This window comes from Callorhinchus milii, unplaced genomic scaffold (genome assembly GCF_018977255.1).
Source record: "Callorhinchus milii isolate IMCB2004 unplaced genomic scaffold, IMCB_Cmil_1.0 Scaffold3, whole genome shotgun sequence".
NCBI classification, from domain to species: Eukaryota; Metazoa; Chordata; class Chondrichthyes; order Chimaeriformes; family Callorhinchidae; genus Callorhinchus; species Callorhinchus milii.
In genome coordinates, this window is record NW_024704744.1 from 71,718,767 (window position 1) to 71,743,222 (window position 24,456).

The 24,456-nt window shown below is 39.7% G+C and overlaps 1 protein-coding gene across 1 annotated transcript in view; it reads left to right on the forward strand.

The window, feature by feature from the left end:
• The window catches only part of abhd12 (abhydrolase domain containing 12, lysophospholipase), a 53,939-nt gene that overhangs the window by 2,284 nt on the left and 27,199 nt on the right, over positions 1 to 24,456 (forward strand). Inside the window, exons 2-4 of the mRNA XM_042333012.1 lie at positions 91 to 289; positions 19,742 to 19,866; positions 20,396 to 20,501. Of these exons, the coding sequence (XP_042188946.1) occupies positions 93 to 289; positions 19,742 to 19,866; positions 20,396 to 20,501 (428 nt within the window). The 5' untranslated portion in view covers positions 91 to 92. The remainder of the gene's footprint in view (positions 1 to 90; positions 290 to 19,741; positions 19,867 to 20,395; positions 20,502 to 24,456) is intronic.

Below are 24,456 nucleotides of genomic sequence, written 5' to 3' on the forward strand. Positions count from 1 at the left end.
TTTTCTTTTTCTTTGCCTTTTTTTTTTTTCGAATTTTTTTTTTTTTTTTTTGCCCGAGCGTCTGCGTGTTTTCCTTTTTTTCCACTCCAGTAATGCGAAGGAGGAATAATTCCCAGACGGTAGAACATGACAGCACCATCACCGGCTCGGAAAAGGACTCTGCACAGTTTGAATCGCAAGTGAGACATAATCACAAGCCATCGGCAGCAGCAGAGAGAGGCAGAGAGGAGGAATCTGGAGCCAATGCCCCATCTCTTTCGGATTCAGGAATGAAAACAGGCTGCAGAAGGTAGGAGGCTTTTCCAATGGGGGTGGGGGGGTGGGTGGGTGGGTGGGACTGGTGCAATACTGTCTGTGGAGCAATGTGCCTTTCGTTTGATATGTGCACTGTGGATCAGTGGTCGAACAAGTCAAATCTTTTCCTGTGGTCTGCATTGCCTTCCAAAACCGAGACACACTGGGTGCAAGCAATACAATAACTTTAAATGACACATAGGTTCCAGGGGTCTCTATCCCCCCCCACACTCCCCCCCCTCCCCCCCCCATAGCGATACAAAATCAAATCAAAATGCAAGCATTTAAATCAAAAAATGGTACCAATAATGTCATTCAGCTTATCCAAAAATAACACACAGTTATTTCACACGCTATTAGCATGAAATAGTGCTTGGTTACTCAAAGGCTATAAATATCTGATTCTTGTTACTGCAGTGGCAATGTGCCATTTGGATGCATTGTATTAGATTAGTTGCTTGTCAATCATTTAAACATCGGTAATCATTGTTTTTTTTTTAAAAAAAGTATGTTTCGCCCACAAAATATGCAGTCAATTCACTTTATAGTATGTTCTGTGAAGCGCTTTGAGACGTCTCAAAAGACACGATAACACGCTATACCAAATACAAAAATGCAAGGATTATTATGTATCTTTTCACTTTGAACGGAATTTAGATTAAATGTGTAATCACTGGCCCTGCAGTGAACAGTCTGTGTTAAAAATAGAATAAATCCAAAAGTTTTTTTTAACATCAAATATAATTTTAGAGTAACACCCGAACACTCGAAATTACCAGCCAGTGAAGGACAGAACAGTGTTATTGTCATTACTGGCAATAACACGTTATTGTCAGAAGGATATTCTGGGTTTTTACATTGTACTGAATTTCATGTTTTTTTAAAAATATCTTTATTTTCTTCTCCACCCCCCACCCCCCCTTTTTATTGGGTTAGCTTCTCTGTCCCTTTTTCAAACCTAGTCCTCGTTGCTATGCCTAGCTGCACCCTCTGTGAGCTCCCACTGATCTAAAGCAGAGGACACAGCAATTCCATTACTCCTTTCCCTGCCAGGCTCCACTGGTTTGAAGTACGACAGTAGATCAAGTTCAGTATTCTCGGCCTGACCTTCATATCTTTTCACAACCTTGCAAATGTAGAGATGGTCAATCTCCTGCCTGTGCCTTCTTTTCCTACTCAGGAACATTGCTCAATTCTACCATCCCACCATTTGTATGTGAGTCTTAAGCAACTATGTCAGTTCTTTGAAATTCCCCAAACCATTTACCTTGCTCCTTCTCTCCATAGATTAAAAAAAAGTATGTTTTGTATTGTGTATTTGGTCAAGATCCTCAAATCCCCTCTTCTTTTTTTCTCTGCTGGTCACCTCCATTATCTTTGTGGAGCACTTCAAGACTTTAATTTTATGTGCAAATTTTATGCTATTCATACCTCAACTGAAAATGTTGAGCTCCCTGACCTATTGCTGCTGTTGAACAGACTATAGGTATGTGAGTGACATGGCTACTACTATGTTGTTGAATTTCTCTGTTCCTCTCTGAAGGGAGCTACAGGGTAGAAGATCACAGGGTGAGACCCTGGTTGTTTAATCATAAAATCTTATGTTGCAGAACAGAAACGCCAGCCTTTTAATCATAGAATGTTTAGCACAGACACAGGACGTTTAGTCATCAAGTCTGTGTTGGTGTTTTTCTTCACATGATCCACTCAATCTTATCCTACTCCTCCCTCAGTTCCCACCCCCTATCTGTTAATATTTCTGATAGTTCTACCAGTCTAACACATACAACAATACACATTAGGTTGTCCCTCTGGGGCTGATCGTAAAATAATTAAACAATTAGTTCATGATCTTTGATTATAATGCATCACAGATGTTTTATAATCACATTCGATCTGAAGCGGAAGCCTCTATTAAGCGGTTTGGAATATAATTAAACTTTAAAGATTTTTAAAAAAGAACTTAATTCCCCGCTCACTTTCCATTTAAGCAAATTATATAACAGTCCAGTTACAATGAGTTCCTTACAAGTGCAGCAACAATTTACATTTATAGAGTGCATTTCATGTTGGGAGCCCAAGCTGCGGGGAAGGGATGTTAAGGGGAGGGGGTGTGATTGAAAGGTGATGAAAAGACAACAACAACTTGCATTTATAAAGCACCTTCATGCAGGGTTGCGTCTCAGTGTGCTTAAGATTGGTGGAGCGCAATGTCAAGTCAGGGAGAGGAGGGGGAGGTGATCTGAAGATGGGCAAAGAGGGAGCAAGGCAAAGGGATTGAGGTAGAGTTTCAGAATCTTGGGGAGTAGTGGCTCCACTGGCACCACCTCTCCGACTTACCCCCCACTCCTGGTGTAGTGGAGCGGAGGGGATAAGGGACTTGCAGAAGGCTGGAGTCAGCTGAGTGAAGGGAGCAGGTAGAGGAGTGAGGTGTAAGCAGGTCGGCGAGATGGGGATGTGCCAAGGCATGAAGTAATTTGTACGTGAGGATGAGGATCTTGAAATTGATCTGTTCTGCATTGGGGTGCCAGTGGAGCCTGGCAAACTCTGGGTTGATGGAGGTGCAGAGTTCAGTATAGGTAAGGATATGGCCGGTAGTTTTGAATGACTGTAATTGGATTTTATGACTAAAATAATAATAATAATCCTTGATGGAGTTGGGGAGATCAGTGAGGAAAGCATTGGAAAAATCGAGGCAGCAGGTGACGGATGCATGGATAAGCGTTTCAGCTGATTTGGTATGAGGTAAGGTTGGAGGAAGGCGGTACTGGTCAGAGACTGGATGTGCGATAGGAAGGACAGTTGGGGATTGAACCTGACGCCTAAGTTGCGCATTGGTTCATTAAATCTGAGGGCTAGCTCAGGAAGGTTAAAGAGGTTGGAGCTGCAGGTGAGAAGACCTTGATGGGAGCCAAGAACTTGGGGTCAACATTGAGCTGCAGATGTTGGTGCTCATCCAGGCCTTGATGTGTGAAAAGCAGCTTGACAGAACATTGGTGGACCAGGGCTCATGGCTGGAGGAGGAAACGTAAATTTAGGTGTCATCTGCATACATGTTGAAGTTAATCTGCAACTGGGGAGAATCTGGGGAGTTCAATGAGAGGTAGTGGTGAAGTAGGGGATGTTGCAGAAGTGAGGGAAAGCTGAGTGAGCGAGAGCCAGGATGTAGATGAGCTTACTGTGAAGTTTTGAGTATTTTATTATTTTTTAAGGATTATGGAATATGCACATTTGCTGCACTCTTACTTCTATAACACTGGGCGTAATATGGGCATTACACTGATGGAACCTCTTAGCAGTGTCCAATTCTAGTATTTCACATTGAACAATATTGGAACAGTGATATGAGCCAAGATCACTATTATACTGGGAGGAGGGCAGAAATTGGCATGGAGAACTTGGCAAACACACAGAGCCCTGCGTGGAGCACTGATCATGAGCTCATTTGATGAACATTAAGGAATATGGGGAACTAGATGAAAAGGGCAACTTAAAAAAACAGAAGTAACTTTGCTTACGCCGGGTGGGTCTTGTGACTTTCAGTGCTGAAAATGATTGTTACTTATATTGGAAAAGAGCTGACTGAATTGTGAGCAATGTTTAGTCATGTGGGTACATTCAGTCACCTTTACTGAAATTGCTGACTCATACTAGAGTTTTGAGTTACACAACGCAATATTGCCCATTTGTCATAGATCTTTTGCACTAGGTGAGGCCTTTGTGCACTAATCATAGATTGAGAAATAAGTAGCTGTAAGCAATATCCAGTCACCTATTAAGGAAAAGGTCTCAATGTTAGTTTGCATAGAATTTACTTTCCAGATTACATGGTGCTAAGGCTGTTGAACTGCCAATTGTATGGATTGTTGATTCAATGTAAGAAATCTGTTGAATATTGAACTCTACATAAAGGATTATTATTGTTATTTCTCTATTTGGAGGTAGTTAGAATCTGGGAGCTTTGTTTTCTGACATGTTTGGTTGTATTATATAAGTGTATAAGTATTCAAAGCCCTATTGAAAGTTTGGTGAGTTCTCTAATGTATTCTAGTTAAAACTCTTTCAATAATGTAAGAAAGTACATTCCATGAAAACCCTACCCTATCATGAACTTCTCTCCCTAATCATCCCAGAAACACACAGATTTCTGTCTGCACCTACCCCAACATCTCCCAATACTGTTCTCGAGCAGGTATATATGCAGATCATTTAGTGGATTTATGCCATGCAGCAACAACTAGCTTCTTTGGAGATCTGTTCTGACTGTCTTTTGTCTGGAATTTTTTTTAAATTGAGATTTTGATCATTTTATATGATGTTCTTCTCAACAATCTTGCTTAATAAAGGTGTTTGATGCAGTGGTTTATGCATTATGAAACGTTGAAAAATAAAGCAACGGAAACTGGTATTAATCGGAAAGGCAGATTGTTTTTAATGCTATTTGCTTGTGTCTGCTTCCTCCTTCTTTCACCTAGTGTTAGTGTCAAATACTCTTGAATCTGGGTATAGACCAGCTAGCTGCAGAGTAATGTTCCTCTTATTCTGCCCCAGAAGTATACTTCTTCCTAACCTTTATAACAGCATCTCTTACCACATTAGTATGAATTTTTCAACTAGCCACATGGCTTCGCCAATTGAGATTCCTCAATCAGTGCAAAATAATGTGCATTTTAACAAGCTTCCTGTGTGAGAGATGAAAAGAGAAGCCAAGGCAGCAGAATTACACTAGCAGTGAAAATGTTCTCAGTGCTTAACTATGCTGCTTAGTATACAATTCTTATTTGCAGATGGGATACCGGTTTTCAATTCGTTTTTTTGGAAAAAAAACTTCTACTGATGATATCATTGTTTATTTTACCTTGAATCTTTTAAAGTAATCTTTTCAACTACAAAATAGACGTCTTCTGTGGGGTGGCAAGATTGCCATGGATTTTGTGTTTTGCCATGAATATCACTTCCTGCATTCTGTACACATATTTTATATTGATTCTGTGTAGGCAGTGCCTCTGGTGTGCAGGAAATGATACTAGAGGGGCTGGTGCAGGTGTTCAGGAAGTGATGCCCATGGCAATCTTGCTTTCTGGAAATCTTAACTTTTTTTAGGTCAAAACTATAAAATCACTAAAAGAAGCAATAATAATAATAATCCTAGTATTTGATAAAGCATCTGTCAAGGGAGGATGTCTCAGAGCACGTCACACGATTTTTTGGCAAGTGTGGCTGCCATTTTGTGCAGAGCTTTGGCCTACAGCAAGCCATGAAGTAAATGAGCATTTTATCTGTAGGATTGTTGGCCAGGGCAATGGGAGAAGCTCCCTTCATCTTTAGTGCCATGGGATCTTTAACATCCATCTGAAGAGATAGATGGGGCCTTGGTTTAATGTCTCAACTAAAGAACAGCACTTCCAACAATGCAGGGCATCCCCAGCACTGCATTGGAATGTTATCTTGGACGATATGAGTTCAAGGTCCTATAGGTTTTGAACCCAGAAGCTTCTGACTTGGAAAGTGAGAGTATTAGCAGCCGAGTCATACTGACACCTAACAGCAATGTTCCAACAGGAATAAATTTTAGTGGATTTGGAGACATTTGGAAAACCCGAGAATTGCCAATTAAAATCTGAAAAGAGCAAGCCTATGTGTAAGTTGTATGGGCTTTTAAGATAAACTGTTAATCTGGGGCAAACAGTACTTTTGATTGGGGTACTGTGTGTACATGAAATCAGGAGAGTATCAGAGTAAAAAAAATCATTTTGTGTCTAACACGTAAAGAACTATGCGGGGTGATTGTTTCTAAAAGCAGAGCTTCCCTTTTTTCGGTGTGTGGCAGAGAGTACATTTTAACATCAGGAGTTGCGTAAAGGAATTTGGCCATGGGGAAAATGTATATTCTGCTGCTTACTGCAAGTAGATTGGCTTTGGTATATCTGAAATCTATTTTGGAATATTATATCTTATTTTATGCAAGATTTTAATAGTTTATACTAGCTGTATTATGGATCTGGCATTGTACCCTTGCAGGTACACTACAATATGTATGTGTTTCACTTTGCAGCCACCTTCCCAGAGCAGCTTATCAAATGTGTGTGCTTCACTTTACAGTCACCTTCCCAGAACAGCTTACCAGCTAACTCTGTCCTAGTAACTCTTCTTGTCTGTCACTCATCCTTTCACCTTTGGCTGCTTTTAATCTGCACGATTAACACTGTCAATCCTTTCTCCAAGTCTATCTCAGTGCTTGTCAGTACTCTCTAATATATTTTGCTCTATCATACAAATTTTTGAGTCAGCCGAGTGTCTGACATGTGTGGAATTTCTTCACCATGGTTAATAATATTCAAAACAGCCTGAGTGTGCCACCCACATATGCAAACACCCATGTCTCGAATGGAACACACCACTCACTCCTGGCGGGATGTACCCTGTTTACTTAATTCCGGAGAATCTTAAGCGCAGCTTGGCAAGAGCCAACGTTAAAAACCCCAGAATGTGTGGAATGTGGGTTGGGTAGCGCTGCAGTTTAACCAGCTAAAACTAAATAGCTTTTCGATTTTACCTGGTTAAACTGTTTCGCTCACAAAATACACAGTCAATCCACTTTACAGTATATCCTATGAAGCACCTTGAGATGTCTTGACGACGTGAAAAGCGCTATATCAAATACAAGGATTGTTGTAGCTTGCCATTGAAAGCACCATTTGGGAAGCTTCCCTCTACTTGTCCAGCTATCTGTTAGGTGTTTGGCTTACAGGGTTAACAGGAACTGAGTTGGAAAAACTTCTTCCTCTTTTCACACAGTGTCATAGAATTATTAACACCCAAATGAGCTGACAGATTTAATGTCTAATGTTTAATGTCTAATGTTTAATGTTTAATGTCTCATCCAAAAGCCAGTACCTCTGATATTGCTCCACCAGTGTTGCACTGGTGTACCTGTTTAAACTGTAAGATCAAGCTCATGTAGGGAATTAACTCACAAGCTACAAATCCAAAGGCTTGAGTGTTATGAACTGAGGTGGTTGCATTCCAATTTTAAAAATGCAGTTATACTTCTGATACACAAAATGATGAAGACAGTCAATAGGCAAATATAATATGGCTGAGTTTAACCCCAAAACGTCAAGCTGTTTTTTAAATGAGTCCAGAGTCCTAGCCTCAACCACTCTTCCTGGCAACCTGTTCAAGTCATTAATTGCCCTCTGAGTAAAGAAAAACCTCTTGTCCTGTAATTGCTGTTTACAACACGAAATCTATGTCCTCTTGTTCTACTATCTTGGTGCATCCTATAGTACTGAACTGGGTTTAATTTTTCAATTACATTTAAAATTTTATTTGAGGTCCCTGAGTCATTTTCCCTTGAGTGTCCCCTGAGACTAAGAGATGGAGGTAATGGGGGAATAAACGAAAGGGATAAGCCAGCAGTCTGATCTATGATGTAGCACACACAGCCTTGATGAAGTTGAAAATTCCAAATCGGCTTCCTTATTTTCTTATTCTGTTCTCTTTTTTTACTTACAAATAAACAATCAATGCAACTTACAGTAAATCTACAAAAGCGCTTTGAGATGTTTCGATTATATGGTTAGGTGCTATATCAAATGCAAGAATTATTATTTTATTGCTCACAAAATACACAAAGTCAATCCCCTTTACTGTACATCCTGTGAGGTACTTGGAGATGTCTTGGCAATGTGAAAAGTGTGATATCAAATACAAGGACTATTATAGCTTGCCATTGAAAGGACCATCTGGGAAGCTTCCCACTGCTTGTCCAGCTAGGACCACCCTATCTGTTAGGTCTTTGGCTTACAGGGTTAACAGGAACTGAGTTGGAAGAACCTTCTTCCTCTTTTCGTATGCAAGAATCTATATCAAATGCAAGGATTATTTTATTCTATCAAGGATCTACCCCATTTTGAGATTTGAATGTGATCATTCTATTTTACACTATCATACTTTGTGCTGAGGTTACTTAATGATATTCCCAGCTCTTCAAGATCACCTTCACAATGGTCAGAAGACTAGCTCAGAGCTTATTAAGAGATTTACTTTCCCAGAGAGATTGTCTGGTATGGGTAGTGATGGTTTAAGGGAGACATGTATGTAAAGCAGAGACTCAGGAATTTGAATATCAAGAGCATTTCATGTAGTTACTGGATGAACGTATGCTCTCTGGTGTGTTATTGACTAAACCGTTAGTGTCAGCATTCTTATTTTAAGGTAATGACCTTGCACTTCCCCAATTCATACTAATGATCAAATCTGCCTCTAATTCTATTTAGTGATTACTTTGTCAATTGACCTTCTGCACAGGATGACAAGCTATCGTGTGTGGCTGAGAAAACAGAAACATATGGTGTCACCTTGGCTCAGTTGGCAGCACTTTCGTCTGTGAATCAGAAGATTGTGGGTTCAAGCCCCACATCGGGATTTTGAGCTCACTGTCCAGCTTCGCAGTCCAATGCAAATGACATTGCAGCAGTGTCATCCTTTGAACCAGACATTAAACCGAGGTCCCGTTTGCCTATTCAGGTTGACGTTAAAACTCCCGTGGCACTAATCAAAAAGAAAAGGGAATTTCCCATGGTATCCTAACCAACAATCCCCCAATTAAAATTAATCATTCGCTCCATGGCTGTTTCAGAATCATTGCTGTACCCAAATTGGCTGCTGCATTCACCTACAAATATACAGTTACTACAAGTTAAAGGCATTATTAAAGATGGGGAGAGAGGCAGTGAGGTGAAGTGTTTTGGCGGGTGAGTTCCAGAGGATAGGCCAATGTGGCTTAACACTCAACCACTGATGGTGAAACAGAAGGAACGGGGAAAGGGCAGTAAACCAGAGAAAGAAAAATGCAGGTTCTGGTCAGTAGTCTAGGCTGAAAGGGATTACATGGGAAAGATACAATGAGGGATTTGAAAATTGATCCATTGAAGTACTAAGAGGTTGTACGGGGTCTGTAGAGGAGTGAGCTTGATGGGTTAATAGCCTTTTCTTGTTGTGTGCCTCATGTTTCGTCTCATAGCTGATATCCCTTTATACAAGCACACAGAACCAGAATGTTTAACACTGTGTCAGCAGTTCTGTGACCAGTCACACGTATTACAGCTTTTACCTGTCATGTGAGGAGTTGTTTCTGTACACTGTGTATTCCATTTCCTCTTAGAACAAAAGATAGATTTCTGTATCTGTTCAGCAAGATTTTGTTTCAATTCCTGAACGTTCATTATAATTGTGTCTAGCAAATTAGCAAATGGTCAGAATTGTTGGACCCGTTGGTGGTGACCGTTTCATACATTGCACACATTTTGTCCAGACTCAGAAAAATTGGATTTACAGGAAAACGTAAAGCCTTTAATTTACTGCCTATTCAATCTGTAAACTGTGCTTATTGAAACAGATTGCAAGACCAGTATTTGAAAAACTGTGCAAGACAACATAAGGTTAATGGGGAAGTGAAAGCGGCAAAGGGCCATTTCACAAGCCTCACCGACTTACCACTATTATAACTAGCCCTTGTGGGCAACTGAAATAACATTGGGAATCCACCTTTAACAGTGAACTGCCTGTTTTTATTCTAAGGAACAAAAGGCTCTTGAAATTCTCACAATGCCTTTTAATTTAATCACAGACTGTTTCATATTGTGTCTGCATTCATGTGACCATTTGGACTTACCACTATTATAACTAGCCCTTGTGGGCAACTGAAATAACATTGGGAATCCACCTTTAACAGTGAACTGCCTGTTTTCATTCTAAGGAACAAAAGGCTCTTGAAATCCTCACAATGCCTTTTAATTTAATCACAGAATGTTTCATATTGTGTCTGCATTTATGTGACCATTTGGACGTGTTCTTGTTTGCACTTGTTATGTGATTGTCGTCCCGTTATGCTGTGAAAATGTAATTTTCTCAGCGAACAAGAAGGACATTCTTGTATTTGTTCGGACAATGCAGAAAAAAATACATGTTTGAAATAATCTAGAAAAATTATTTGTTTGAATTCATGATAGTTTATTTTAATTCGGAGCAAACATAATTCATGACTACTCATTTTATTCAGAACCAGCAGGATCAGAACTGTTCGACTTGTTTCTGAAGTATTTCCTTTCAGTTTTTTTTTAAAAAAACCCTGTATATTAAATGTGATATCGAAAAATAAATAGAAATTAGAATAATTTACATTTTAATTTGCACTTTGCTTAGGAGGAGAATTCTCCTGAGAGGAGGGTGGAAGCTCACGTGGAGAATAAACACCAGCGCAGACCAATTGGGCTGAATAGCCTGTTCCTGTGCTGTAACAGTTTTATGTAATTCTATGAGAGTAATAAAACCTTGTAAATAGATGTCACCATCTGTCCAGAGTTAGGCCCCAAGGCATCTTTTGAGTCCCTTGAAATGGAACTAATTCTCCAGGATTGTATCATGTTTAGAAACAAGAGTCTTCCCTGAAGTATGCGTATTTTGCTTCAATAAATGTTCCAGTCTAGGGGGAAAGGGTACATCAACTACTTTTCCCTAAGTAGGCTAGAAGATTTCAGTTTAATTTACTGGAAGGGCTTTTTTTTAATAAAATTTTAACAAATTTTTAAATTTGTTTCTTAATCTGTGAAAGGAACAAATTGACCACAGGAAAGGATCAGATAATATATATTCTCGACGTCAACCAAAGTAACCCTTGAACGTGCAACTTGATGCACATTAGAAATGTACCTCTTGGGAAGTGCTATGATTGTCCCCAAATGGTTGTGTACATCTCTAAATGTCTGATATTCTGTGTTTTTAAAAATCTATATATTTACAATCTTTCCACTTTTCTGTGTTCTCTGCTATTCTTTTCCCTCTTTTCGCACATGATACATTTTCCTCCCTTCCCCCTCTGCCCTTCAGCCTCCCCTTTGGGACGTCCTCCCGACGTGAAAAGCGCTATACAAATGTAATTTTGTTGTTGTTTTATTATTCATTCGTCCTTGACGTACCATTTACCTTCAGGAGGGCATTAAACAACAAGGCGAGGATGGGGCTGATAGGGTCACGGAGCCTGGTGTAGGAGAGGACATGGGCTGCAGAGTTCTGGATGATCTGCAGCCTATGGAGGGAGGAGTTGGGGAGGCCAACAAGCAGGGAGTTTGGGTAGTCGAGCCTGGATATTATGAATGTGTGTATGAGGGTCTCTGCGGCCTGCGGTATGAGACAGTGGGGGAGCCGGGCGTTGCGGAGGCAGACATGGTCTTGGCACGGATGTGGGGTAGGAAGGACAGTTGAGGTCAAACAAGACGCCAAGGTTCCAGACTGGCTTAGTGAGGTGGAGTGTGCATCCTTGGATGGTGATGCTGTCAGCGCCTGAGGTGAGGAGGCGCTGATGGGAGCCAATCAGGAGATTGTCACTTGTCACTTTGACCAGGGCTGTTCCTGTGCTGTGGGCGGCACGGAAACCCGATTAGAGGCGTTTGTGAAGGGAGTGGCGAGAGAGGGAGGAGCGAAGCTGGGAAGCAACGACTCGTTCCAGGACTTTGGAAAGTGGAGTCCTGTAGCTCAGTGGTTAGAGCACTCGCTTTGCAAGTGAGAGACCTGAGTTCAATTCCAGACAGGGCGAAACCTTGGGCAAGTTTCCTTACTCCACACGCCTAATAATAATCCCTCCAAAATCCAAAAACAATAATAAAAAATTGGTCATTTTCAATCTACGACTGTTTGTGGGACATTGCTGTGCGCAATTGGCTGCCGCGTTCGCCCACAAATATACAGTCAATTCACTTTACAGTCTATTCTGTGAAGCGCTTTGGGACGTCCTCCCGACGTGAAAAGCGCTATATCAAATGCAAGGATTATTATTATTATTATTAAAGGAAAGGGAGGTTGGAGATGGGGCGGTAGTTTGAGAGCAGGGATGGGTCCAGCAAGGGTCTTTAAGGATAGGAGTGATGATAGCCGTTTTTTGAGGGTGGGAACGGTTCCAGTGGATAGGGAGAAGATTTATGATGTCTGTGAATAGGGGGACAAGGAGGTGGAGCTGGGAAATAAGGAGAGGCGTAGGGATGGGGTCGAGGGAGCAGATAGTTGGTTTCATGTGGGTTATGATGGTCATGAGAGAGGAGGGGGAGACAGATTTGAAAGTGTGGAGGGAGGGATGGGTGGGGGCGAGGTTGTGAGGAGGCGATGGGGAGGGCTTGGTGGTCAGAAGGGTAGAGACATTTGAGCGGTTCCCTTCGACTTTGGTTTCAAGGAAGTCTAGCATCTCCTCACAGTTGGCATTTGAGGTGAGGATGGGCGACACGTGAGAGGGTGGGCGGAGGAGCCGGTTGGTGATGGAGAAGAGGAGTCTGGGGTTGTCTTTGACCTCCAAGATTGTCTTGGAGTAGAAAGACGATGTAGCGGACACGACAGCGGAGCGGTAAGATTTGATAAGGTCCAGCCAGACTGCCAATGGAACGTTAAGTTGTATTTGAGCCAGGTGTGTTCAGAGGCACACACCTGAGCCTTAAGGGAACGGAAGTGGCTGGTGTACCAGAGTGACTTCCGTGAGTAGGAGACGGTTCGGGAAGTGAGGGGGAAAGGGCAATGAGCGTGGTGGAGAGGGAGTTGTGGAGGAGAGTGACTGAGGAGGATAGGTCATTGTGGGAGGATGCCCAGAGGGGGAGGAATTCAGATGACTCCAAGGCAGTGGAGAGGGAGGGTGGGGGGAGATTTATTTCCAGGGGCAGTAGGAGATGGAGGTTGGTTGGTTGGGAGAGGAATTGAGGACTTAATTGAGGAGATGAAGTAATGGTTCGAGATGGCTTTGTCAGTGATGGTGATGGGACATTAAAGACCCAGTGCCACAATTCAAAAAGGCAAGGGAGCTTCTCCTGGTGTTCTGGCCAAGAATTCCCAGGTAAAAAATTAGTCATGTCAAAGCTGTGTCCACAAATTGGTTGTTGTCTTCACAGTGTACAAATACACTGAGATGTTTCTATTTGACAAGGCAAGGCGCTACGTCAAATGCAAGGATTATTATATTCAGAAAATGTACGGCATGTGATCAGTGTCAAAACTATTTATTTTGAAGGTACTTGTAGGATGAATGTATTCATTACATTCTTGCTGGATATGTGCAAAATATTGTTTTATTTATTTCCACTCAGAATAGGCAACACATTCTGAATGAAAACTCTTGAAAGTGTTAAAATGAGCAAACCCTTCTTTCTTAACATTATTACTTTTTGTTTTACTCTTTGATGTCCAGTCTTCCTCCTGGAGCATTCTATGTAGGTTATTTTCCTCTCTATTTCATCCAGTTATCTTTCCTTCTGTCTTCATGTTTATATCTCTTCAGCATTAGATTTTTTTTCATTCATACTCACTGTTACTTTCAATAATTCTAGAAATTTAGGAAATTTGTTGTTGTTATTGTTAAATCTGTATCTTAAGATTTGTTTCAGAACAAGAATAGATTTCCACTCCAATAGCTTTGAATTTATTTTTGAACTTCATTTGCCAATTTAGTTCTCTACATATAACCTATAGGAACAAAAACATTTGTGATCATTTGAATGTTAATCTAGCTGTAGACCTGAAAATCTACCTATCTCAACCTGTGAGATCATTTTGTTTAAAATCTAAGAATATGCAGAATTGTATAAAATTCTTTAATTGAGTCTGAATTTGGAAGAACTGTGGAAAACGGTTTCCAAGTTAAGACTGATTTTAAGAAATATCCACAGTCTAGTACTATACTGTATTAATTTTCAAGACAAGATGCTGTTAAAATGGTCAATAAGTAGAATTTCAGGCTTTGTACGTGCAAAGCATAGAATATCTTCAATAAGAAGATACTTCTGACTTCATCTTTATATCTCTTCAGCATTAGATCTCTATAAGATGGTTCTGATGGCATTGTTACTAACCAGAATGAAAAGTGAGAATCTAGAGTTCAGTTCATCCCTGTTTGCCAGTAATGTAATGATGTATGAAAGAAGCCTAAAAATCTGGTACAGTGGAGGCCTTTTGACCCATTTTATCAGTGTCAGTGTTTGTCCCTCCAATGAAGCTATCTCTCCGAATCCCAATTCCTTGCTCCTTTTCTGTTCCCTCTAATACCTTCCTTTTGCATGTGCCTATGTAAACTCCATTTTAAATGTTCTAGTCAAGTTTGCTCTCTGGCAGTTCATTCCATACTTTGACAAACATCAGGAAGAACTTTTAGTATGGCTTCACTAATAACACTGTGCCCTGTGGACAGGTGCTCATTCACTGCATGGCATATCCGGCTTTCATTGCTAACTGGCCAGCTTCCAATACTAAATAATGGCCAACTTCTAAGTTGCTCCCTGTGTGAAGGAAGGGACATCAGTGGCGCTGCGTGTACATAACCACATAGGAAGTGATGTTAGTGGTAACTTGACGGTTGTAGGACTGTACCTCAGCGTGAGTTGGGAACTTGAGGAGAGTAGAAGATCAGAAACATGAAGTTGGCTTCAAGTTAGTGATTCAAATCAGATCGTTGAAAGTACTCCGTTTAGAAATCCAGCCACTTTCTGCCCTGAGAGAATCACCCTGTACTTCATGCTTTAAACTGGTATTTTAACAGTGTTCACTGCATGAACTGAGTCAGGGCAAAAGAGCAGTGCAAATACAGTACTATCAGATTCTATTCAATTCACAAGTTGCAGTTCAATCCCACGTTCTACTAAATCTCCGAGTGTAAACTTGGATGAGAGAGACATTCTTATTACTATGCTTTAAAAATTGAATCCTCACTTTAATGGTCTTGTTTTTTCTGCTTTAAGCCTACACAGATTCTGTCTCAATATATTAATCATCCGTAAACCCCCGTATTCACTGAAGCTGTATGCGGTGGCTACTCTTGTGGGCTGACTGTTATGCTGATCAACACTCGTTTGCATCAAACTATTTCATGTAAGTGGGTATTAAAGTGGCATTGTTGTCAGGAATTTCTCACTTCCAAGCCAGAAATTCCGGCTCTGGAGACCCTGCTAATTTGGCCCCTATTCAAGTTGGCTACATACTGTATGTCTGCTGATACCTTTTCAAAAAGGCTTTTGTTGAAGGGCATTAACAGTTTGAACTTCATATGGAAGTTTTGTCCTTGTAAGGGATACTATTGTGTTGAAATTCTTCAGAAACGACATTGTAGAGGAAGGACATGGACGTGTTTTTTTTTCCTCCAATCCCTTTACTTTATCCTTGTAGTAATGAGCCTGAACAACACAGCTCTCTTTATAGTGCTAACAAGCCCAGGAAATCACTGCGTGCATATGAATCACTGTGGTATTTTTTTTGTTGGTCAGCCGGGTGTCTTAACACATGTGGAAACCCATCACCATGCTTAAGAGTAAGCAAACTGAGAATTCCACGCATCCCACCTACACATGGTACCATTTCACTTTGTATACTTTTTTGGAACATTGGCTACTTCAGAGTATTCAGATCATTTGCCTTTTTACCTGCGTAAAATCCTAGCCATGTGATTTAATATATATTGCATTGTCCTATTTATCCAGGAAGGTACAGCAATCAAAAAAAGTAATCAAAAAAAAAGTACAGAATATTGCAGATTGATTTAATTACTGAGAGACACTGTAATAAATACACCATCTATTGGTAGCTTGTTCATAATATGCCTGCCGCCCTACACGTATAGTGTTCTGCAATCTATTCTACTGTTATTTTATGGGTGGGAGAGGTGTGGAATTGTCAAAGAGGACAGTTGCAGATAACCAGGACTCGAACACCCAAACCTGGTATCTGATTAATTACTCTGGTGATTTAATTGCTGATTGCACATTCATTGCAGAAATGAACAACTTAACTAACTGCAGTAGGTTACTGCTACAATAGGTAATCAGGTACGTTAATACTTGGCTGGCAGTCAGGATGAAAACTAATCAAATTCATGCTGACGTATGGTTTCAGTTATTTTAGGGAAGGACAGTTGTAATTACAGCATGTTTTCCTGGGGATTTTTTTTGTTATGTTGTTGTTGTTGTGTTGTTGTTTTAGCAATACAGTACTCTATAACAGTTTTTTAAATAAATGTCCTTATGTCAATTATCTCAGTTCAGAGTATTTTCATTTCATTTGGAAGAAATGATACATGCTTGAAGCACAAAATCAACTATCTCATTCACAATATTGATTGTGTTCAGTTACAGCCGTCTTGAAATCTGCTTCAAAAGAGAAATGAGTTGGTTAGAATTCTTGATCAGACAGAATTCGTGAACATGACACATGTTTCCATGAGCGAAATAGCCNTTTTTTTCACGCTTATTTTCATCCCTATAGCCTGGGTATAATGGTGAAACTGAGTCACTGAGCAACTCTGTTTTGATAGTAACCAGAGTGTAGACTTGTGTCTCACTTGTAAAGAAGAGATTTGTTTTATGGATGAAAGGGACACATTCTTTCTTGAACTAAATAGCGAAGTCATATTACTTTTGGTAAGCTTGTAAATTTTACATTTTGAATGTTAAATATTGTGGCATGGAACACTCCATAATACGCTGTAGCTTGATTCTGTGTGCAGCTTTCAAGTATCACAAATCCAGGTCCAGTTGAATATATCAGAGGGTGAATCATGCATACGTTGCATAATAGCTGTTTCTCTGCATTTGTTTTTTAAAAAAAAGTCAGCAGCATTTTTTGTGTACTTTGAGTTTGTTGCATTTCATATAGCACCTTATCAAGTCTTATAGACGTTTCAAAGCGCTTCACAGAATAAACTGAAGTGAATTGACTGTATGATTTGTGGGCAAAACCCTGGAGCCAATTGCGCATAGCAGTGTCCCGCTAACAATCTTGGATTGAGTGACCAAACTATTATTATTTAAAATTTTTTTGAAGGGATTATTATCCCCGGAAAAGTGATCTGCCAATCAACTAACAACCGGGTTCCTATTTACTGCTAGGTAAACAGAGGTGTGTGGAGTAAGGAAACTTGCCCAACTTTTCGCCCTGCTGTGAATCATACCCAGGTCGGGAATCAAACCGAAGGATAGGAAGAATGTAGGGGGAAAGATGACCGAAAGCTTGGTCAAAGAGGCAAATCTTAAGGCAGGCTTTAAAAGTGGGAAGGAAAGGGGCAGAGTTGGGGCGACACCAGGATGGAATTCCAGAGGGTGGGGGCAGAATAGCTGTAAGCTTGCTCACTGATGGTATGAGTTGGGAGACGTGAAGAAGTTCACTGAGTGAAGGGAGAAATTAATGAAACTTATTCCTATTGTGAGGAACACAAAACAATATATGCAGGTGATTGAAAATATTGACCCGACTGAAAAAATACACTGAGAAGTTGGAATTCATTGCCATAGAAATAGCAGCTATTGTAGTCTCCTTCACATTTGTATTGAGTGAGGAACCAGGTGAAGACCTTGCAATTCTGCAATCAGATTTCCTGGAATGGCAGACAAGGACCTTGATAACATTTATTTTGTTATATAGTTTTAAAGGGCAAGAAACTCTTAAAATAGACCAAGTACATAACAACTTGTGGCCACAAGTCTTAAATGAGGTTGTTGCTGTTTTAATTGATATTCTGTGTATTTGCTCAATTTGGGAGACTCCTATGCCGTGCAGAGTAGTTTTTAAAAAGAATCCAAAAATGAATACAAGAAAGTTAGATTATTTTGGGTAAAATAATTGACATTCTCGTTTGAGTAATCTAGAAGGTGAACCAAGTCTTATTTAACCGACTTGATGTTTTTTTTGTGGATATTTTATACATTCAGTTTCAGGAAACTTTCAGTGAATCCTTTACATGACATCCAAAGTAAGAATCGTGGAGTATGGAACTGAAGAGAAAAGTGGCTTTAAATGGGGATACTGTATTTTAAAACTTATTCCTATTGTGAGAATGATTAATAATGTAGAGCACCCCTCTTAACAAAGTCGAGAAAGCATTTTATTTCGTCATGTATTTGTAAATACAGTAGTCATTGCATTTTTACTTTTTGCTTAGCTAATATTTCATCTTATTTGACTGGTTCTGGATAGCATAAATCCTTTTAACAGCGTTGAGCAATCTGCGAATATATGGGCCAATTATTTCCATAATACCAACAAATTCTGTGCTGCAAAAGCTGTGGGGAAGCCAGATAGACAGATGGTCTACTGCTGGCTGGAACTGTTACTAAAAGAACATTAGATTTTGTACACGTTTTTACACTAGAGACATTTTTTCTATCATCTCCTAAAAGCATGGATACATACATGGATTCATAGGGTAAGAATCCAGCACAACCACACAATTTCTGGTACTTAGTCTTTCACTTTCTGGTACCTTGCCATTGTGGAGTCCTGTAGCTTAGTGGTTAGAGCACTCACCTTGCAAGCGAGAGGACCTGGGTTCGATTCCCAGGAGGGGTGAAACTTTAGGCAAATTTGCTTACTCCACACACCTGTGTTTAGCAAGCAGTACGTAGGAACCCAGTTGTTAGTTGATTGGCGGATTGCTTTTCTGGTGATAATAATCCCTTCAAAATTAAAAAATAATAGTAATTGGGTCACTCAATTCATGACTGTTTGTGAGATACTGCTGTGCGGAATTGGCTGCCGTGTTTTGCCCACAAAATATATAGTCAATTCATTACAGTATATTCTATGAAGTGCTTTGAGACAACTCGAAGATGTGATAAGGTGTATATCAAATGCAAGGATTATTATTATTATTCACCTCTATAAGCCCATTCTGGAGTCTTGACTAGCTCTGTGAGTCATAGCCAAGCTCAATGTTACAATAACAACTTGCATTTATATAATAATATCCTTGCATTTGATATAGCAACTTTCACATCATTGAGACATCTCGAAGCACTTCACAAGATATACTGTAAAGTGGATTCACTGTGTATTTTTTTTTAGTGAAGCATGGCGGACAGTTGCGCATAGCAATATCCCAAACATAGCCATGAAGTGAGTGACTAATTTTATTTGGGACTGTTGGCCTAGAAGAAATTCCCTTCTCTTTTCAAGTAGTATGATGGGATCTTTAATGTCCACCTGAACAGGCAAACGGGAACTTGGTTTAACGTCTCATCCGAAGGATGGCACCTCCGACAATGCAACACACCCCCAACACTGCTTTAGAGTGTCAGCTATATGATTCCAAGTCCCAACATGGGGCTTGAATCCACAACCTTCTGACTCAGAGGGGAGAGTGCTACCACTGAGCCAGGCTACCATGGGTGCCACAGTAGTGTTTGTGATCTTAAATACTCACTGAACAAGCAAACTGAATCTCAGTTAAACATCTCACTGGAAAAGATGGCACCCACAATAATACAGCACACACCCAGCACTTCAGCCTAAACTGTATGAGTTCAAAGACCTGACATAGGGCTTAAACCCACAACTTTTTTACTTGGAGGCGAGTGTGCTACCAACTGAGCCAGACTACATGTATTTCTCTGCATGTTTGTACAAACCTTTTCTTTTTGTTTTGTTTAAGGCGATATAGACTGTTGGACAGAGTCAAGAAGGTAGCGTTATGGCTGTTAACAGTGTACATATGCATTCCATTCCTTGTGAAGCTATGTCCAGCCATCCAAGCCAAACTGGTCTTCTTAAATTTTGGTGAGTATGATGCAGTGTAACAATGATTGACATTCAATCCATAAAGTTATGCCAAAATGTAACTTTAAAATTGCTGAATTCTTTTTTTGAAGTGAGGCAATTTTACAGAATACAAAATAGATATTTTAAATAACACATTAAATCTAAGATGCAGAATGTGACAGGTTTCTTTTGGAAAATTCTCAGCACAGGATCAGCAAAGTTTTTAAACAAAAAATATGCTCAAATACTGACTCTTTACAAACCTATTTGTGTTGGAAGTTGGCTATAATACTTAAATATTGCACAATCTGAAAGTTAGTGATGTTTGCTTCAATAATCTCTTGTAACGTATGTGTTGTTCATAAATTGATAACTTTCTTCTGTCCAGAGTCTAATATGTATTTCTGAAGATATTGCCATATGATGGAAATTAAGCTTTTGACCTTATGGATTTAAAAGCATTGCCAAGGATTTAAACTAATCATTCCTGAGCGTTGTGACGTGAACTTGATTGTCCCTGAAGCTTGTTGTTGTGTCTCTTTCATAGTGCGAGTGCCATATTTCATTGATCTAAAGAGGCCACAGGACCAAGGGCTGAATCACACATGCAATTTATACCTTCATCCTGAAGAAGCAATTAGCATTGGTGTCTGGTAAGTGGAAGAATTGAAGGATCCTCTTCATTCTGGATCATTTCACATTGATGGATGCGAGTCATACTTGGTGCATGTCTGGAAACAGCGTGGTTGATGATTCCCTTTGTGTTTTTGGCATTGTATAGCACCACCTATGTACTAGCCCACCCTCACGCAGTATGAGATGTGAGCGCACACAATTGAACAGCTGTTTGTTACCTCCCCCGAGGGACAAGCTTTTCCACTCTCATGGTTACCAGAAAAAAATTGTTTATTTGTAGGATAGCTCCTAGTTATAGTTTGTTCTTCCTCCACTTTATTGTTGATTGGGATTTTTCACAGCTTTAACTGCTGCTTCTATTTTATNAAAAAAAACTTAACTTCCTTGCTTTTTAGGAAGTGTTGAATGTTTATAATAACAAAATACAAAATGATTGTTTTAATTTTGACTGACAACTTGCTGCTATGCAATTTCCCAGTAAAGGGCATTATTTGCTGAACGAAGTCCAGAGATGAGTTAGCTGCTTTCAATTGTAAAAAAATTAAAAATATAATAGAATAGAGCATACTTGGTCACTGACGAACAGGGTGTGAGTGCTGTTACAGAAGCATTTATTTATTAATTTAGATCTGCCTGAGGAGGAATTGCTTGAAGACGTTGGGGAAATGGACCCAGAATAGGTGGATTGTGGACAAATTCATTTGACATCAATTGGTTCAAGTTAAAATCAGTACATTTGGCCCACTGGCATTTTTAAGCTCTAATCATAAAATCATAGCTGATTTACAGCACAGTGGGACACCATCGCGCCTGGTTATTGTCATTAACCAGTTACCTTAGCGCCTTAACCAGCGCCTTGGGACGTCCTCCTGACGTGAAAGGCGCTTTATAAATGGAATCTTGTTGTTGTTGTTGTTGTACCTTACTGATTTGGGACCCTGATCAGGAGGTTTTTTAGGCACGTAGTTTTCTGCCGATGGTCATCTTCCACATTTTTAGCTCAAGTAATCATATTTTTCATCTCTGCACAATTCCGCCTGGAGTGGTTAGATCCACCGTATGGATGCTCGTAGTGCAATATTGTACCATACAGATACTGTGGAGCAAAACCTTTACTGCAGTTGTGTCAATTATTTGTCGTTTATGGCCCTAAGATTCAGAGTGAAAGGAATCCAAATAATATTCGGCAACCTAGTTATAAGCTGCTTCACTAGAGCATGAGTTTGCTTATAATGCAGGTGGACCCATGATTACTGGAAGTGGAATAAAGAAGAATATCTGTTACATTCTGTTTTTGGGGGTGTCAACCAGGTGTCTGACATATGCAGAAACCCATCATCATGCAAAATGCACAGTCAATTCACTTTACAAAATATTCTGTGAAGCACTTTGAGATGTCTCAATGACATGATAAGGCGCTATATCAAATGCAAGTATTATTATTATTTCACGTCGGGAGGACATCTCAGAGCACCTTGCTGAGCTGACTGGGCTGAGGAAGTGGGTGGGAAGATAGGAGGAGATTTTCACCAAATGTCTGCTGTTACCATTTTCCATGAAGATCATTTTTATAATGCTTTTTAAAGATTTTTTTAACATAACAAAGATGTAAATTACTTTATTTCATTTGTGTCCTGTGTGTATTTGAACTAAATATTCAATTCAAGTAAAAGATGTGACGGCTTTTGGTTATCCAGTGAATGTATCTAGTGAATGGCTTTAAGTTTTCTGTTTAATTTTGATTCGTCACATTTTCTGCTTAAATTTGTGGTATTCTACAATCAATATTTTAGTGATGTCCAGTGCAGCACCCACTTATGCTCCAAGCAGAGATAAGGTCCAGTAAGAATATATTAATCATAATATATAATAATAGTCATCTTTTGTGTATATATGTTTATATGGTTATAGGTTGGAATATATGGAATATATCACACAGGGAATCAGTGGAGGAGGATTCTACAGCAATCAAGAAGGAATAAGATAGTTATTTGCCAAATAAATCAACACGAATCTGTGAGCTAGAGTGATATAGAATAATTCTTACTTTAGTAATGGCTGGGTAGACTCCAATGGTCATTTTCAATCCTTTACATTCCTTGAAGTTATGTAAAGTGCCCAGTAAATAGTTTTTGTCCTGTTTTCTCTCTCCTCTGCCACGCTCGATTCCTTAACTGAGAGCAAGCAGACCTCCTGTGTCGAGAGGCTATGTTGTCTGCTGCTCATGATTGAAGCAGTGGGAGGTGTGTGAGATTGGTGAAGGTTGACATGTCCTCTAATTGTAATTCCCTCTTAAAAGAATTGTTTTATCTCTGTTTAGTGCCATGCCAGCTGGTTTGGCTCAGATTGGGAATGTGCGATATGAAGAACTGTAATGTTGATCTGGTTCTAAGATGGTCTGCACTTATTTTTAAATGAAGTATTGAAACATGGAAATTATTGAAGGTGTGATCAGGCGCCCAAGTCCTTTGTCTTCTTGTATCATTTTTTTCAAGTCCCATCTACCTTTGCTCTCTGCTGAATTGGGAATCTGAGTAAATCCTGTTTCAACATTGAGTCTATTCCATTGATATTTACTAATTATACCAGAAATCTGTATCATATAACACGCAATACACAGTAATAATTTGTTTGTTACAAGCCTGATAGGTGCCATAGTGCCTTAAACATTAAAATAATGACACTAGATTCTGTTTAACTCTGCTCAACTTGTACTGTAATGTGTTGTTGTTGTAATGAACAAAGCGCCTGTCTGTTCAGGTTACATTTTGCTGTCTCTATATATGCTGTTTTCAGCTGGTAAACAACGATCAACAATAAATGTCAGTGTTTGATATTGAAAGGATGCCAACCATCTTCCAAGAAGCATTAAGTGAACAATAGAATCAATAAAGTTTGAACTCCTGTAAACTGAATGAATTGCAAAGAAACAAGATTTAAAAAAAAATGTTTTTCTTCCCGCCCCAAATCTCGTTCTGCAGGCTGGAGGGCAGATTGATCTAGATTTTGAGTGTTTTAAAGCCCACAATAAATACCACTCTGAATGTGTTTTGCAAGCAGTGCAAGTAGGGGTCCAAATGTGAAGCACTGAAATCCACTCTTTTGAGGAAAGTGACTTTGAGTGACTGGAAGCCATTCTAAGTTGAAATCTAGGTCCTAATGATTTGGACCCTACTGGTTGCAATACAGTAAAATACACATTTACATTGATAATAGCACTTTTCATGTCAGAGGACACTTAATGGCTTGGCACCTGGGTTGGGGTAGTAGCCAAGAAGGATGGGGAGGGGAAAGATGACTGGAAGCACAGTCAAAGAGATAGGTCTTGAAATGGACCTTGAACAAAGTGATGGAGGGAGTCAATGGAGGGTCTCAGGGATATTCACTCCCACAGGCATCCAGATCTGTTATGTTTTGGTTGATGAATGCAGCCAATGAAGTAGAAGCTCCTAATCGGGTATTATTGGTGTGACTGCTCCCCCCTCCCCTCTCGAGCTGTACCATTGTTTGATAGTACGTGTTTGCAGATACAGACCTTCATGTTGGCACATAATGCATTATCTTTGGTGAGTGAGGAAGAGAAATGTACACCGCATGCTTCATTCACAGTAATTCAAATCCTGTCAACTATTTTAATACACTGATGTTGTCAGCAGTCACGGAGTGATCCACAGCAAAGGTTAGCCCAGTGGTTGAAAAAGATGAGCTCCATTTGGGGGGAAAAATAGTTATTTAAAAAAACAACAAGCAATATTACTATCATATTTGATTATTATGGAATACAATCACATTTATAATACTATAATAATAATCCTTGCATTTGATTTAGCGCCTTATCAGATCTTCTAGACGTCTCAAAGTGCTTCACAGAATATACTATAAAGTGAATTGACTACATATTTTGTAAGCGTGCCACATCTGTGGGCATACCACACCCACATCTGTTTATATAAAAATGTATTTGTTTCTGCT